At 37.3% G+C, this 18334-nt stretch overlaps 2 protein-coding genes across 2 annotated transcripts; both read right to left on the bottom strand.

Annotated features, from left to right (window-relative positions):
- Positions 1-1647: 1647 nt before the first annotated feature.
- hsd3b1 (hydroxy-delta-5-steroid dehydrogenase, 3 beta- and steroid delta-isomerase 1) lies at positions 1648-4860 on the bottom strand. Its single transcript, XM_041259336.1, has 3 exons — positions 4349-4860; positions 3452-3616; positions 1648-2819 (listed from the first exon to the last, which is right to left on the bottom strand). The coding sequence occupies exons 1-3, from the start codon at positions 4497-4499 to the stop codon at positions 2002-2004; spliced, it is 1134 nt and encodes a 377-aa protein (XP_041115270.1). The 5' UTR covers positions 4500-4860; the 3' UTR covers positions 1648-2001.
- A 3701-nt stretch (positions 4861-8561) lies between these two features.
- LOC121320744 (kelch-like protein 13) lies at positions 8562-17121 on the bottom strand. The gene is made up of 8 exons (XM_041259334.1): positions 16977-17121; positions 15261-15304; positions 13291-13417; positions 12704-12836; positions 12075-12271; positions 11005-11800; positions 10730-10843; positions 8562-9314 (listed from the first exon to the last, which is right to left on the bottom strand). Exons 2-8 carry the CDS (start codon positions 15263-15265, stop codon positions 8824-8826), a joined length of 1863 nt encoding a protein of 620 aa, XP_041115268.1. The 5' UTR covers positions 15266-15304; positions 16977-17121; the 3' UTR covers positions 8562-8823.
- Positions 17122-18334: the final 1213 nt, after the last annotated feature.

Here is an 18334-nt window from a genome sequence, read left to right as displayed (position 1 = left end):
TAATTAGAAACATGAGATGCAAATGTATTCTAGGTGGACATTCAATGTGCACCTAGTGCAATCAAATTTGAATTGGGCGAAACCCCTAATTCGTCTGAATATACCAATATCTGTGTGATAATTGCGATGCGCTAGTTCCAATAACTGTGTACCGCTGGGTCAAATAGTGTCGGAGTAACAGGCCACTCTAGAGTTGAGTACAATAGTACAAACGTACAATAGTACAGACCCCCAACCCCCAACACCCCGCAGCACACACCGGATGGGCGGATCAGTTATGTGTTTTATCACTGAGTATTGTACACCCATCTTGTGACTTGTTGCTTTATTTGGCTATTCCATAGATTGCTGCGTATTACGGGTGAGGGGTGAGCAGCTGCACTTCGGAGAGCCAATCACCGACAGAGCACTCTTGCTGTGAAAGGCATGCTTACGTTTTCCTAAAGCCAGACCAGTGATACGATCAACCAATCAAAGACCTGTATTTTCTCTGCAGCAGTCCATTCATAAGTTAGCTGAGGCGGGATGAACAGTGCTGTTAACTATAATTTCCAGTCGTTTATGCAGGTGTCTGCTGAATGCCAATGTTGCTAATTGTACAGAGACTGTTCATTTATTGAAAAATCATAGTAGGTTACAATTAACATTTTAGGGGCATATTTAGAATTAATTATTATTCTTAAAGAAATCCATTCCGGCAACACTCAGAACCTTACAAACTGGGCTTAATCGTGATGTTCAAATGGGTGAGTAGAATAAATAACATAACACATTTCTGTGTACTGTGTATATAAAAATGCTTGATTTATGTTTACTTTGTAGTTGAATGAACTTGTTACATTTACAAATCAAAGAGTGTGCTACCACAGTAGACTTTGTCACGGCACGACTTATATATAAAAAAAAAAAATAAATAAATTAGGAAAAAAAACAAACAAAAAAAACGGACAGTATCCAAAGCCTTTTAAAAAAAAAAACATACAGCTATGTCAGATCAGCTGGCCTTTAAAGAAACCTATATAGTATTTCCTTGTGATACAATACTGTCCGTATTCAATAAAACAGTGGAGTTATCAGTTAATTAATTTGAAAACTCGACGCCTAGCTATGGAGCCAATTGTGTATTTGAATGGTCTATATGTATATGTGCACAAGATATATTGTGTGGTCTCGTCTGCTGTCATATCAGTACATACTGTGGTGACACCAATGTTAGCAGCTTGTTGGGGTAATGCCATTGCTAATGGTGACTGTCCATCATTCTGCTTTCTCGCTTGACTGTTGTGTGCAGTTGCTATATTGGTAGTGAATGTGCAGACGGTTTTGCAAGGCACAAACAATATTTGCGATTTGCTCAAAAAACTGCTAAATGCCATTGTCTCGCTGCTGCTTTGTGCCTTTTTGGAATTTCTCTCATTTTGTGCCAAAGCACTATTTTTTTGTGAGGCACAAATTTAGTGAGGGGATTGCGCGAAGACCGAAGATCGAGCCCTGTATCTTGTTCTTGATGTGTTTTCTTAAATAACCCTTCATTTTTAGTAAGGTCGTCTTATATACAATATGACAATTCTGTCCTTACCAAATGAGACAAGGCCACCTCTACATACAGTATAAATGTAAAAATCAGCAAAAATATGACGCATTTTGTTCAGATTTTTACAATTTTATTTGTAATAGTACATGCTTGCTTTTTGTTATGGCAAAATAATATTACTTGTTTAAATTACATCAACAAAGAAGGACTTGGTGCAAAATCTATGACTGAGATCTGGTGCCACTGGAGGAACTCCTACAGGTGCAGGCCTGAAAATCAAAATGCCTTACATACCTATATTATATATTCACTTGTCATGCTAAGATTTGGGGTGATCAAGAAATTGTTTAACCATAACAGTCCACAATACGTCAGCCTCAAATTCCTAACTAGCTTTAGTTATTGCAATTAATAAAAAAAAAAGTAAATGACAAGAAACAACAACCCTGTAAAGAACTGACCACTGGCTAATGCTGAGAATGTGTTTTCAGAAGTGCACGGTGCTGTGGCAAAACAGATTCAAGCCAGGTGGTAGTAAAGGTCCTAGCATCCTCCCAGCTGTACTTTGGAGTGTAACCAAAAGCCCTTTGGGCCTTTTCATAGGTGAAGCTAAACTGCGTGTTGAGCATGATGAGAAGCTGGCGGTTCATTTTGGGAGTGTACTTCACAAAAGGTTTCAGAAAGACCTGCACCATCTCCAGAAGGAGTGTGAGGAACAGCAGCAGTGGCAGAGGGAGAGCGAGCCTCTCCTGAATACCGAATCCCAAGGGCTTTAACACCACGTGGTTGAAATCTGAGTAGCTTACATGTGGAGTGTCATCTGAGATGTAGTAGAATTTACCACCTATCAAGGTGGCTTTCTTGGGATCCCTCATAGCTTTGGCTGCTAAAATATGTGCCCAGGCTACGTTGCCTACATACACTGGGTTCACAACAGACTCCTTTTTGGAGCTACGTAACAATATGTCCCCATTTCTGATTCCGGCATCCATGTGGCCTAAAAGGAAGTTACAACCTTCCCCATAGATATACATGGGCCGCAAGGCACATGTCACTATTTTGTCTTGACTTCTAAGACCCTCCCCATTGAACTGTAGAACCAACTGTTCAGCTTGGAACTTGGTCTTGCTGTAGGGAAATTTCAAGGAGCATGAATAAACTGTATCTTCATTCCCATTGATCATAGGGTCTCCCCGGGTGTTTGGACCTGCCACCTCAATGCTACTGGTGTAGATGAAGGACTTCACGTTCTCTTGAACACAAGCTTCCAGCAAGAACTTGGTACCTTGGATGCAGAACAGGAACAAGTCATATTAGCATTTCCCTTCTTTAACATAAACATTGCATTTATTTTTACAGTTAGCTACAAACTGTATGTAGCTGAAATATTTTCATCACCCCTAATCCATTACTGCTCCTTACTTCATAGCACTGTCGAATAATCAGTGTGACATTAAAAAGAATGATTTAGAACTGACCAAGGAAATTTTAGGTTGTATGTCTGCAGAGCAGTCCTTTAAAAATATATTAAATAAACAGGCAATCATTAGTATAGTAATCATTCCACAAGTAAGAATGGCTGAAAAAAATGGTTGAATTTTCATGATTGAAATAATCCCAGAAATTGGAAGTATTCTTTTTATGTAACATGTACAACGTAAATTAAAATCAAACAGCATCATTTCAAGAATTACTTTTAATTTGCCAGGTCATTCCGTTGTTGGATTGGGATAAACTCCAGTGGAAGAGCAAGAGATAGTACAAATGATTAAACACATGCTCGATCTGAGTTGCACGTCCATAACTTAAAAAAAAAAAAAAACACTCAATCATTCCACAACAACAAAAGCCAATTTGCAAAACACTTAGTAAACGTGAGTGCATTTGTCAGTGTACTATTATATGTGTATTTTGTACCTTTAACATTCACTTCTTCTAGTTCCCTTTCATCTATAACTCCAATGACATCAATGAGGGAAGCTGTGTGGATCACAAGGCTGACGTGCTGGCAAGCTTTCTTGAGGAGCTCTGCATCTCTGATGTCCCCCTCAAACACAGTCAGCTTGGTTTGGCCCCGAAACTCTGGAAAAAAATCAAAACATACCTATTTGCTTGCTCCAGCATTTGTATGTACTGTGTACATCACATTTCATGAACCCACATCCACTCATACAAAAGTATTGCTGACCCAAACAACATACAACATACATACAACAGACTCATTTATTTTTTAATTTTTAATACTGTAGTATATAGTTCCCCAGTTTGAGTGAGGTGCCAGCACAGGGAACAACATGGCTGGACAATCAGTGGTGTGATTGTTTTTAACAAAGGAATATCTGTGGAGGATTTCAGTCAGAGCTGAATTCCAGGGTATTGTTCGAGTAGACAGCAATCTTCTAAGTGGCAGTGAGTCAGGTCAGTTCTGAAGAGAGCTGGACCTTTTGATTTGATGAGATAGGAAGGGTTTCTCTTTAACGTTTAAATTCCTTGCCTCACTTGAAATAAAAATAAAAATAAAAAGTTTAATTATATTATTGAAACTGTGACAATCTTCTTGAAGGTAGCTTAAAACAAAACAAATCATTAAACAAGATATAAATTCAAACAATAAGTAAAAACATTCTGTATCATGTAAACTATTTTGAAAATTGTAGTATTAGCAGTTGCCCAGGTGTGACATTTTCATTGCGCACCCTTAACTTTTGAAAACAGTGGACCTCTGAGGTGGTACGTTACAAAATACCCATTCCAGGTGTTTTGAAAACAGTACAAAAATAACAAAATAACAACACAAAAAAAAGTGTTCATTACCTTCCAAAGATTCAAGTTTATCAGGCCTGACATGCCTGTCAAGAAGCCTGATCTCTGCAAGCTCATCCTCCTGCAGCAGAAGCTGGATAATTCTTTGTCCCAGGAATCCAAATGCTCCAGTAATGAGACAAACTTCACCAGCAAGAGACATGATGTGTGGAGTACAAACTCCCTTTTCCAAATATCGGTTTATTGAAACTAGCTGCTGAAAGTGAACTGGAACAAAATGTGCCTGCTCTTAAAAACTGGATAACTTGGAGCTGGAAGATATCACTGTGACGTCAGTCAAAGACAAATCCATGTTTGACCTTGGGCATGTATTACTAGTACATTAAGTCAAGGTGTCCTGGCCCAAAATGTGGATTCATGAACTGAAAGGGGGAGAAAGAGAGTCATTAGGCTTCATACCAGAGTCATTTGATAAGTGTCTTAGTCCTGCTTGTTTGAAAAATAATAGTTTTAACTAATATAACAAAAATCTTTACCTTGTTTTTTTTTTTTCAGAATAGGCTCTAAGTCATGTTATTTTATCATCTATAATGCTATCCTTCCGTGTCACTCATTTCTTGGAAGTCACGCATGACAAGGATTATGTGATGCATTATCAACTACCTTATCATGTCGCCAGATCAATGTCATCCCTACTGATAAAAGACAAGACTATTTTTTTTTTGGCTACTTTCCAACTGGCCTTTTTCCATAGCAACACGGTACTGTACAGTATGTCAGTGGATTGGGACAGAACATGAAAATGTAATTGCAGTGTCATCTAATGAAAACTTATTGTTGGATGCAGTAGATTTTACAATTAGCCTACTGGAACCTGCGCAATAACAGCTCAACTCAAATTTTCTCCCTTACAGAGAATTTAATGTTAAATAACTATTTATATGTTGTAATGTGTTAACACAACTTTGTTGTTGATGCTTTTTTGTTGTTGTTGTTGAAAGTTTTTTGTAAATGTTTCACTGTTAGTTACAAAAATGTTGAATTGATCTCATCTTAGCCCAATGATGAGTCAATAATAATGCAATCAGCATAAAAATAATGTACTTAACTGAACAGCAAGCAACTGAATCTATGAAGTAGATAAATAGTAATCAGGTTCCAGGGGCTGCTCAGGAAAACAAAATGGTCCATACGCATGTATTTTGACACAAAATTAAGGCAGCGTTCTGTTTGTATGAAGATTATTAACTCCAAGTTAAATACAAGTGATAAGGCTACAGATACAACATAGATAAGTGCTAACCTTATCTGAGGTACACTGACGACTTTTTGTCAAAACGTTTGTTTGCAAGCCTAGTTTATTTTAGTATTACTTATTATTTTACTGAGGGCTTGTATTCATGGAAGATTAGAATTACTGGATTGTTATTATTTAATACACAAATTGGGGATAAAAAGAGTAAAAAAATAAATAAAAATAAATAAAAAGAGTTGTAGAAAGTAGTTAAAATGTGGACTTGTCCCGCATGACCTAGCTATCATCACACACTCCTTCAGGAACAGATACATTTACACCTCTAACAGAAGTGTTACATGTGTGGGTCATCACTGAATTATAATGAGTCAGACATAGAGCATTGGGTGTTGACACGCCACACAGGCGCGCAAATGTAATGGTTTGCCACACAAGGCAAGCGCTAGCCTCACTAAAAGAGGCATTCCGCTCCAGGAACCTATTGCACTACAAAAATCTCCTCTATACTGTTTAGGATCTACATCCCCAAAACTAACCTACTGCTGTTGATTCCAAAGTCCCGGCCTCTCAGCGACTGTGACAGTTGAGGGGTTTCGTAGTAGTTATCCTGCAGGTAACTTTGATAACTAGCACAGATGCTTTTTGAGCTGCTCACAGACTCCCTGAGCAAACCCCCCATCCAATCCGGACCTCCTAATCAGTTCAGCGCCGGGCAAGCCTACCTGCTCAATTGGTTGCCTAGCAATGCGTCTCTGTCGTGACACCCTTTCCATTTTATTAATATGTGGCAACCAGGCTAAGGTGTCTTGCAAGAGAGCACTAGACCCAACATTGTCATACCGACTACGTCAGATCTGTTCTCTTTAAAATGATAGTCAAACAAATAGTCGAAACAAATGTGAATCACAAAAATCAAATAAACAACAATAATAATAATCTGGTAATGTAATCTTAATTAGTCACCCGTGACAAACATGCCTATCTTCCATTGGTCAATATCTCCTGGCTGCCCAGCACCTTTACTAAATATTTATTACAATCAATAATTGTAAAATAAAAAAATAAATACATAAATAAAAAGCTGGGTTGATTTTAAAAAATACATTTGCAAAAACAGATCTTTTGACTTTTGCCAGAGCCCTTTCAGCCGACAAAATGAACACACGTAGGCCATGGAAGGTCAATAGATTTGCAGATAAGATATTTTCCTATCAGCAGATACTGACTCATTGCTAAAGAAAACATCAGGGGTCAAGGGAACCAGTTTTTTTTTTTTTTTTTTTTTTTTTTTTTTTTTACTTTATCTGAAAGCATAAATGTGCCATTTTCTTTTCAGTATGTTTAGTAAGGTTTATGAATGTATCATTAACTGCAAATAATAAAAATCCATGGCTTGCATTTTGCTTGAGCGTTGTGCAGGTATAGCTCTGTAACAAAAGGTTTAGCAGAGGAAGGTAAACATTAGAAGTGACAAGAATCTGCACTGCCAGCCTTGTTAAAGAGATGGTCAGTTGTTAAGTCTGCAGCTATGTCCACAAGTTTTGCATCACCTAGAATTTTAGAATTGAGACATAATTAAAATAAATAAACTATATGATGAACAGAATTTAAATATTTTATTAGGGTTAATACTATCCCTGCCAAAGACTTTTCAATTAACAATCAATTTAGCCCAGCAACAGGTGTATAAGGAACAGTCTCTACATGTGAGGCTGATGAACCCAGGACAAGGAGCAGAGCACAGCAGAGCAGAGCACAGAACCCCTGAATTTCTAATATGGAATGCCCAATTATTATTATTATTATTATTATTATTATTATTATTATTATTATTATTATTATTATTATCGGCCAATCGGTATCTTTTTACACCCAGGAAGTCGAGAGCAGATGTCCGCAGGCTACTGGTCTCTGGAGGACAAAGACCAGCCAAGCAAATCTCCATCCCCAAGCTCATTCTGCGCCTGGCCTGTAGGGGTCGCCGCAGAGGGATGAAAAGAAACAGCCTAAGCCAGATCCCACCTCCCCAACCCTGGGAGCGTCAAAGCCAATGCAGCGCCCCCTGGAGTCCCCAGCGAAGACAGGCTACCTCGCACAACTAGAACTCAATGCTGACAAGTCTCTTGAACATGCTGTCTCTCCTGTCGTTTGAAAGACCTGTGCGATTCTCTGCAGTATGACTCTATAATTGCAATATTTCAGCAGCAAGATGGAGTGGAGACAAGAGGATACTAACTTGACAATGGTAAGTCATTTACTAGCTTTCTTTTTATTTAATAATTGCTTACAATGTAATATTACTGTGTTCTCGTCGGTTTGGTGACGTTGCCTGTTGCTTTTTAAGGTTACTTTTTACTGCAGATATATGTAAATGTATTTGTTTGTCTACTTCAATTAAATGGATTTACAGGGGGAAATATTTTATGTATTCAGAGTTTTATTGATTTAAATAATTTATTGTGTTGTCAGACCTTTGGTCATTGCCCATCCACCCTAAGTTGGGGCCAACCCAAATATCCAAGCCTAGGTATGCCACTGATGTACAGATGTACCTGTTAACAAGTATGCCACTTGTTTATATGTTTACTTTGCCTGGGCTTGATTGTATATAGTTGTAAAATATTTAGAGACATTGCTCTTTGTAAATAAACATGCAGAAAAGTACTTAACCTGCCTGCTATTTTACAGTCATTAAAGGCTGGACCACAACACTGCTTGCTCAGTCACATTTTTAAATGTCAGTTTTTCTTTAAGTATATGAAAAACTATAAAGCAGTATCTAATTTCACAGACCAGCAAGGGTTTTTAATCTTTTGTTTTAGTTCATATCTTAATACTGTTTATATATATATATATATATATATATATATATATATATATATATATATATATATATATATATATATATATATAGATATATGATAATATATATATATATTGCTACTTGGATAAAATAAAATTTTATAAATAAATTTTTCTTACTTGTCAAACCTTTACAACCTATTTTATTTAAAACCTTTATTTTAAAGAAGAATGAACAGTGGTGTTACAACAAGTCCCACAATGTTACCACTGTGGTAAAATTACAGTAACGTTACAATTAAGTCAGCTGATATTCAATTAAGCCTGGATTTCCACACAGCTAACAAAGACAATCACAAAAAGGTCTTTGTTCCTCCAGTACCAAAAGAGTGACTATTTTGAAAGCTGTCCAAACCGAATCTTCTCCAACCATCCACCCCCCAACTCTACCCCCAGAGTGGATACTGTCTCAGCTCTTGGTGGACAATGGGCACTCTTGTGTTTGTGACTCCACAGTGCCCTCTGGTGGATGTACAATTAAGGAACAAGCCCGAATACCTCCAAGAGGCTCCAGGACATCAAACACTTTTTCCCACTCGTCTTTCTCTGGGTCATAGCACTGGACTATCTCCACCATACATCGGCTGTTCCACGAGTAACCCCCGATCACATAGATCTTGCTCTTGAACACTGCCACCCCCACGTCGCTCTGCCCGCTCAGCATGGGCGCGATGGCTGTCCACTGGTCTGTTCCTGGACAGTAATATTCACAGCTGAGCACATCATCATAGTCATTGGTGCCCCGGAAGTGGTTTCCTCCAATGACATAAAGGCGGTCCTCAATGGTGCACATGCAGTGAAGTCCTCGAAGGGTGGACATGTCTGCTTTGCGACTCCAAGTGTTGGTATCAGGATCATAGCAGGTCAGTTGTTTCTGGAACGTGTCATGTGTAATGCCTCCTAAATTAGAAAAATATTTTTTAGGACTGATCTAGTACTAACTATTTATGTAATGCTGTTTGAAGATTGTCAGCTAAATGGGCATAATTGTCATTTATATTCAATAAACTATGGAATTACAAAGTATGTAATTATACCCAAATACCCAACCAGGAACTAATAGGTTAAAAAACACACATGTACACAATTCATTCCACGAGAAACACTAAAATACCAAATACAGTTAGCAGGTATGATTTTAAATATTTTAAATTAGGATATTTATTTTCATTTTATTTTGATAATTTTAGAGCAGACCAGGTACAGGTAAAGGGAAGGAAGATTAGGCTGATAGCTGTGTATTATACAGAAAATGAAAAGAAAAATAGCATTTAAGCTAATTGGAAACTAGCGTCGGGTCAAATAGACCCGACACCTATTAGGAGAGTTAAAGATATACAAATCACTGTAAAGACTGTAGTGGGCTGAGATAAAAAAAATAAATAAAATGAATTTATTTTCCTGATTAGACTACCCAAGAAACACACTCTTCTATGGCAAATTACATACCAAAACCATGTGCATCATTCATTTAATTAAGATAGACATCTGGGATCGGGTATGAATACTCCAGGAATAAACTACACTAAACTAAATGTTTCAGTCTAGTTTATTGATCTCGATCACAAAATTCAAAACAACTGCCAAATACAAATACAGTCACCATAAATAATGTGTATATAGAGCTTTGCACTGTACTGCATAAAAAATAAGTAGCTATTCTTCGCTGAACTTCACATGTATTACAGTCTATCATAATTAATCAGTTCATCTTGTCAGTGGAATAAAGATCAAATACAGTATCTGCAATATCTCCAAAATATATATCACACAATTGCAACTGCAGGAAAGAAGCATAGGAAATAGTGATAGTGGTCACTCTGAAAGCAGTTTGTGGCTGAATGATTGAATTTTAGTGCACTGATGATGAAAATCCCCTTCAGTTTACAGGAAAGGAAGTGGTAAGAGCATTGAACAACAGAGACACCTACGGTATTGACCAGCTGAGCTCTGTATACTTGCATACCCACACTGTCAAGGTATATTAACATTTCATAAGCAGTGCTTGAACTTGAATTGTGATGTATAAACTGTTTGTCTCAATGGGCAGAAGGATATTGATTTGCCCAGTGCTCTGGCATGCTTTTTTTTTTTAAAGAGAAATAATATTTCAATCATTAATAGCAAATTTGCTGATAGTAAAAATAAGGATAAGTAAAATGTTTGGAGTAAAATGTAACCAATGGAATGTATACATTATCTGAACATAATGCTGTCTTTAAATGGTTGCAAATAAATCTGTTATTGTAAATAGACATATACATTCTTATACATTCTTACTGTCCTGGTCACACATTAAACTCAAGGTTACCTACCTGAGATGTACATTAACTCTCCGTGAACTGTTCCAGCATGTCCATAATGGGGTTCGCTTATTGGAGCCACACAGGTCCACTCATTAGTGCGAAGGTTGTAGCATTCCACGCTAGCTGTGGAGCACAAGAGGAACTTCAGTTGGAAAGTGCATCATAATGTTGTTAACAGGTAATACGATTCTATATATTCAGTAGGATATATTTTATGGTAGTAATTGCTGTAGAAAGATTGTATAGTACCAGAGTTATTGGCAGTACAATTAGGTGTAGCTTACCTATCTCGCCTGTTGTGTTCCTTCCACCCACTGCATAGAGTTTTCCTTTCAAGGCACTCAAGTGGAAAAAGGTCCTCTTTTCGTTAAGGGAGGCCACCTGCAGCCACCTGTTAAAGCGAGGGTCATATCTATAGACACTGTCCACAGCTGTCTTCCCCTTGGTGTCATAGTTGCTCTGCCCACCCACAATGTAGAGGAAGTTGCCAATCACAGCAATGCCATGCTGGTACCTTGGCACATCCATTGGAGTCAGAGCCTTCCAATTCTTGGTATCTTCATCAAACAACCGTAGCTCTTTGCTGACCACTAGCTGTTGACGTAGTACTCCCCCTAAGGTGACGAGGTGGTTGGCATCAGAGCGAATGCGCGTTCTCTCTGTCTGCATGATTGGCTGCATGTAGGGCATCATCTGGTAGTTGCTCGCCTCCAGGAGCAGGTTGACGCAGGCTGCATCCACCCGCAGGAAGTCTGCTTCATTGGATATTTGTAGCAGGTCACTGGGGGTCATGAGCGGGAAACGAATGTTCTTCATGAGCTTGTAGGTGTGTGCTTTGCGGGATTCGTCATACTTTAACCAATCACAGGTGTGTTTGAAGAGCTCCATCTCAGTGCAATTCTTCAGGCTGTCACTGGCCAGAGCATGGGCCATGCTATCCTCGGACAACTGCAGGTAATGCCCTTCCTTCAACAGAACGGAGAAGTTCCTGAGGACAAACTCATTGATGAAGCTGCTCACTTCTGTAAGGTGGTAGTCGCTAGCGATTCGGCCCACTTCCACACAGTTGTCTGTCGTAATCTGAAGAGACACACAAGTAGAACATGGAAGTGCAGTTTTTGATGATAGGAAAAACTTAAATATAATAAATATGATACATGGACAAATACTGGTAAACAATACAAATAACATTGCTGTAATTTTAGCAGCTTTGGTGCATTAGTGCCTAACTAAAGCATTTATTCACACAGTTATGGTATCAGACACTGTGGTACAACAAGGAATACAGTAATTACAAATGTCCAAGTGATCACAAGACACTTCCTTGATTCATCCTCTCCTGTGGTATATTTACCTCACTTGTAAGTAATTCTTTACAGAAGTCCAGCACAGGTATGATCTGCAGAAAGTTTGCTGCTTCTAGTGTGTCCTGGAGGTTGTCCATATTGAGGGCTACTTTTGCTGTGTAAATAAAGTCTATTATGTTCTTCAGACCGACACGACTCAGCCCTTGAAGCTTGATTGTTTTTAGCTCCTGTTCCTTCATACCACCTTTGAGTCCAAAGCAGTCAGAGAAAACATATTCAATACATTAGTAATACAGATGTTTCTGGGGTTAAAATCTTGTTTAAGTCATATGCTGAAATGTAAGTGACCTTTTATGAAGCATATTTCCACTGAAAAGGACGAGAATACTACATCCCTTCTGTGGATGTGCTACAATATATATAATTTGATATCTTGTCATTTGTTTACTCAGAGGGAATCTTGACTTTTGCTTTGAAGCTCATTATTTAAAACAAATTTAGAGCACACTGACTTATTCTGTTCATATATTTATATAACTTTGCTGGACACACTGTATTATTCTTGTTTTTTTAGTAGAAGGATTCAGAAAGGAGATGTACACTGTACAGTATGTACAAGCATGCTTTCATAAAGACAGTTCAGAGCTCAAAAGCACAGCATTGAAAAGAAGAGGACCTGTGAACATTGCCTTGAAGTAGTCACTGGAAGAAGCCATGAGCACTCTGTGGACAGGGAATGACTCAGATCCTTCCCCTGACACCAGAACCACGTCACAAAGGGTTCCATCAGCACGAAACTGGTCAAAACCCTAATAGAAGAAGAGTGTTAGAACATCAATGTCAGATTGTTCCAATCTAATTTTTGTTATATTTAGCTTTACTTACAGTGTATTTGTTTACTATTTTCTTGATCTGTGTCAGATTTCAAGTTGTTTGTTGTTTATTGTCAAATGTATTGTGGAATAGGACCCTAGACCTTGATTAAACACACATGGGACTCAGCAATTAAATATTATTAATATATCTCATGACGTTTCCCTGGGATTGATAAGGAAAAACTGTCAGCATCCCTATTCAAGCAGAAAGATAAAGAATATCAACATGTGTTGAAGATGAATATGGATTGGTGGGTGGGTTACTTGAACCTTGAAATTAGTCATTGGTGTATTAGCAAGGAAAGCGTTCAGCTCACTGGATCCACGGTTTCCAATTTGTATAGTATGTGTGTGGAGTTGGAATAAAAATAAATACATTTCTCGATACCTTTAAAGCAGCTGAGCCATGAGCATCACTGCTGAAGAATCTGGTGCCCCTGTTACTCTTCCTGGCCTGGGGCTTGCTGACTGCTGACGTCCTCCTGCGGCTGACCCAGGAAAGTTTGTCTTCTTCCCTGTGGAAAGAATCATATATCATACTGTACTATGTGATCCACAGCAAATTAGAACACCGTTCTATGTGATCTACAGTAAGTTATAGCACTGTAATATATGGTCTGAAACTAAAAAACAGAAAGTTATCAAAAGTGCCCAGCCATTGAAAGTAGAGATATCAAAAACACAAGCCAAGTTTCAACAAACCATTGGAGCAACCTTGCCCAGCACAAAGCAAAGAGGCACAACTGTAAAACTGATGAGGGTCAAGATTTCCCCAATTGTTTCCTCGAAGTTGTATCAAAAACACAAGAAGAAACAATTGGGGCAATCTTGGCCAGCACCAAGCAAATAGGCACAACAGTCAATGATTGATTTCAGTTGCATAAGTATTCAACCCCTTTGCTACTGCAGCCCTAAATCAGCTCAGGTGCAAATGATTTTTTGAAAGGTCACAAAATTAGTGAAATGGTTTCAGCCTGTTTGTACTCAACTTGTAGATAATTTTGCTCAGGTATATAAAGACTTTCAAGCTTAAACTCACATAGTGATCTAGCAAAGCAACTACGAAGACCAAGGAGCTTTCAAAAACAAGTCAGGGATAAAGTGGTAGAGAGGCACAAAGCAGGAGAAAGGTACAAGAACATTTCAAAGGTGCCCATTATCCCTCTCAGTACAGTGAAATCCATCATTAAGAAATGGAAGATGCATCATACCACCCAGACACTAGCAAGATCAAGTCGCCCTCCCAAACTGAGCAGCTGGGAAAGCAGGAAACTGGTTTAGGATGTTACTCTGAAGCCAAAAATGGCCTTGAGAGATCTGCAAAGTTCTGTGTCTGAGATGGGAGTCAGTTTTCACACATCAACAATAAGCCGGTCTCCACACAAAGCTGGCCTGTATGGACAGGTGGCAAGAAAGAAGCCATTACTCAAAAAGCCTCATCTTAAAGCACATATTGAGTTTACGAAAAATCATGTAGATGATACTGCAGACATGTTGAAAAAAGGTTTTGTGGTCAGTCAAGAAAAATTTTACTTTTCGGTCTAAATTCCAAGCGTTACGTCTGGCGCAAGCCCCACACTGCACATCACCCAGTCAACACCATCGCAACTGTCAAGCATGGTGGTGGCAGCATCATGTTATGGGGATGCTTCTCTTCAGCAGGGACTGGGAAGCTTGTCAGGATAGAGGGGAGAATGGATTGTGCAAAGTAAAGGCGAATCCTTGAGGAAAACCTGTTTGAGTCAGCCAAGACTCTGAAACTGGGGAGGAAATTCACATTTCAGCAGGACAATGACCTAAAGCACAAAGCCAAAGCCACACTGGAGTGGTTGAACAAGAAGATAATAATATTCTTCAGTGGCTCAGTCAAAGTCCCGACTTGAATCCAATCGAAAATTTATGGCGAGATTTGAAGATTGCAGTCCATCGACGATCCCTAACAAACTTTCAGAACTGGAGCAATTATCCCATGAAGAATGAGCAAAAATGCTTTCCAAAGCCAGTAGAGACCTATCCAAAAAAACTCATAGCAGTAATTGCTGCAAAATGTGTTTTTACCAAGCATTGACTTAAGGGGCTGAATACTTATGCAACCAGTAAATTTCATTTTGTACATTTTCTTTGTAGTTTTGGTGACATTTAACCTTCTCCTCATATAACAGTGTTCAGTTTAACCAGTACAGCTTTGAATGAAAAAAAAAAATTGTGCACACATTATTTGTAATTTAAAAGAATGTAACATTATTGCTAATGGGTGAATACTTCTGCAAACCACCCTATGTATACATGTCCTGTATACATATATAAATATGAAAACAAAAATATTAGCAATACAAGCTGTAAAACTGTAACACTTACGCCATATTGTCTTTTCTCTCTGGTAACTCCTTCAGTAAAGGATCCTAGTAATAATGGAAATGAAACTGAAATAAAACTGGGAGCAGATGTGCACTGTACAGTATGTGAAAGTGCAAGAGAACAGTATTTCAGTATGTGCTATGTCAATACAGATTAGAAGATACGTTAGTGAAATTGTATTAAGAACAGCTAAATAATAATAATAATAATAATAATAATAATAATAATAATAATAATAATAATAATAATAATAATAATAATAATATTTATTTTGTATAGTGCCCTTAAAAGCAGTCATCTCAGAGCATTTCATAATTAATAGTACTGCAATAAATAAACAGATTATCCATAAAAGAAACACAAGGAAATAAAACAATCATAAAAATCATAAAAACGCCTTTCTGAAAAAGTAAGTCTTTAAATTAACTTTAAAAACACTCAAAGAAGCTGAGTCCCTGATTTCTTGTGGAATAGAGTTCTATAATTTGGGGGCATAGCAACAGAAGGCCCTGTCGCCCATAGAGCTCAGGTGAGCAGGCGGGACACACAGCAGTCTGAGATCAGCAGAGTGGGAGTGTAAAAAGATAGAAGATCTGACAGATAAGTCGGAGCTAGCCCATGAAGAGCCTTATATGTAAGCAACAAAATTTTAAAATCAATTCTAAACCTGACAGGCAGCCAGTGCAAGGCCTCCAAGGCAGGAGTGATGTGATCTCTTGAGCGGGACCGAGATAAAATTCTGGCTGCAGAATTTTGAACGAATTGAATTTTAGACACCCCAGCGAGCAGGGCATTACAGTAATATAACAAATAAAGGAGTGTTAGAAAAACACTGGCAATTAGGACTGTCCAAGAATAGAAAGATTGGGGTTAGGAAAGAAGATGTAATGATTTAATCAGAAGTATGGATAGCAAAGAGTTCACCACTCAAAATGTGTTAGAAAATACTGCAAAGAATAATTTTCTAACAAATGACCATGCACAATATTTCTACTTGATCTGGCTTGACTTTGTTCTTGATATAATGTTCTTAATATGAAAAGTGATAATGAAAGTGTTTCCGGTAAAATGTTCCATGCTGAAATTTGATTTGAATAACCAATCTTTATCTGTTAAATAGTCATTTTTGTTACTTTAGTATTTGAAAAAAAAAAAAAAAAATCTTATAATTAAAACATTAATTAATTAAAATATAATTCATAGATCGTTGAATTTGAGACAGCGGTTATAACAGTAAATATGCTACCTAGAATCATTCTGTGTGTGCATATTCATACACATTTATTTTTTCTGTACATATTCCTTAGCAGTTCAAAGAGCATTTTTGTTAACGACAAATGCAACTAAGAAGTCTTACTTTTAGAAGTGACAGTTGTTTCCTGTTGGGTAAGCAGCAATAACCAAACCACAGGAGCCATTTTTATTGGCTTTCAAAAGGCAACGTTGCTGGCTGTGTTTAGGTTGTAAAACAAAGTCGTAACACCAAAAGTCGGTGATAAAAACAAACCTATATAACTGTGGTAAGTATAAGTGAAATTGTATCATACCTAATTAATATACAGTGGTAACATAAATAGTTTGGTATTCCATTATTTGATAGCTAAAATAAAAACTAAATCAAATGCAGACTTCTATTTTAATTCATGTCATGCAAATGGTTTTTTTTTTAAGTGATAACAAAAAAAACTAAATCTGTGTTAAAATCTTTGAACTTACCTGTCTTTATATTTCAAGAAAACAAACTCTATTTGATGCCAGCCTTTTTCACATTAAAATGAACGCGAGCTTCCCTTGCAAATTGTTCTATACCTTCTGTAAGATGTTGCAGACTCTTTTAAGCAGAACTGTTTCAGTATGCATGTAGCTAAACCACAACCTTTTAGACTTCCTGTCCTTTATGCACAGCCTGAGCTAAAAGAAGAAGTGTAATGTAGAAAAACACAACTGCAAAAAAAAAAAAAAAAAAGAGAACAAGAAACAAACCTAAGCATGCTTGACTGTAAAATAATATCTTGTTGGATTACAGTTTATTCATGATATAAATCTACTGGGTTTGATTGCACTGACCTTCAGTAATGATATTGTTTTGACTTCTATTTCAAATGTATTTATGTACTTTATTTTGAAAAGCAGTATAAATGTTGTAAATAAAATGCGAGTCTGAACAGCTTCTATTTTGTAGCTCTTTCAAGTTGAACGCCTTGCTCTACTGAAGTTGTTGTAATTAGAGCACATTGGTTCATTTTAGAACAGGACCATAACCCAGACTGTTAACAATGAAGGGGTTTTAATGTGAATCTTTTTGTCCTTTTGAGTGTACTACTAATGCTTTCATGCATGGTACTGTAACTGGGTTATGCCAAGAAAGCATTAGCAATTTTTAACATTGGTTAACATACATAACTTTATGTATTATTACGAATATTAGGTAAGTCAAATCTGATAAAAACTAATAATAGTCACAAGAAACAACAATAACATTATAAGCATACTAGTATTCTGCCACAGTCATCTGCTGGTCAACAAGGTCTCACTTCTGATTTCTCTAGTCTGAAGGGTCTTAAATCCAATTTCAATTATGTCGCATGGGATGATTGGACCAGTTCCCTTATGGTAACAAATTACCAAATCTAATTTTCTCAAGCCACATTGGAGACATGAAGGTTTATGCACACCAGAATATTTGCCAACCAAAAATGAAATATTTGCAGTGTCACTGAAACACTGTTCAATCATCGTGAAAGTGAACAAACATACTTACTGTATGTAGAATCATACACAATGCATTGTTTTCAATTGTTTATTTGAGATGTACATCTAATGTTCACTGCTGACATCAGTTTTAACTCTACAGAATTAAATCCATAATAACCTTTAAATATTTCTGCCAATTGAAGTCTGAATTGTAGAGTTGGACTGAGACCAGCAGAACTCTTACGTAGTCCTCTGATCAGATTCAAGCCACGTTTTAAAATCCTGTTGTATAAAACAGTCAACCATAAGATATTTGGTTGTGCTAAAAAATATACTTAGTTAAAAAAAAAGAAATAGACAAACAAGACTGCTTGCCGAAA

Source organism: Polyodon spathula, chromosome 9, assembly GCF_017654505.1.
Source record: "Polyodon spathula isolate WHYD16114869_AA chromosome 9, ASM1765450v1, whole genome shotgun sequence".
NCBI classification, from domain to species: Eukaryota; Metazoa; Chordata; class Actinopteri; order Acipenseriformes; family Polyodontidae; genus Polyodon; species Polyodon spathula.
The sequence above is the reverse complement of the archived record's forward strand: the minus strand, read 5'-3'. Positions and strand labels throughout refer to the sequence as shown.

What these genes read in the sequence shown, in the direction of transcription:
- hsd3b1 (XM_041259336.1), bottom strand. Translation starts at nt 4,499, where the DNA reads ATGTCTCTTGCTGGTGAAGTTTGTCTCATTACTGGAGCATTTGGATTC. An exon ending in TAAACTTGAATCTTTGGAAG is followed by an intron (nt 3,617 to 4,348) that starts GTAATGAACACT and finishes ATTTTTTTCCAG; the next exon opens with AGTTTCGGGGCCAAACCAAG. An exon ending in AGAAGAAGTGAATGTTAAAG is followed by an intron (nt 2,820 to 3,451) that starts GTACAAAATACA and finishes TCTGCATCCAAG; the next exon opens with GTACCAAGTTCTTGCTGGAA.
- LOC121320744 (XM_041259334.1), bottom strand. An exon ending in AAGAATTACTTACAAGTGAG is followed by an intron (nt 11,801 to 12,074) that starts GTAAATATACCA and finishes GTGTCTCTTCAG; the next exon opens with ATTACGACAGACAACTGTGT. An exon ending in AGAGTTAATGTACATCTCAG is followed by an intron (nt 9,315 to 10,729) that starts GTAGGTAACCTT and finishes TTTCTAATTTAG; the next exon opens with GAGGCATTACACATGACACG.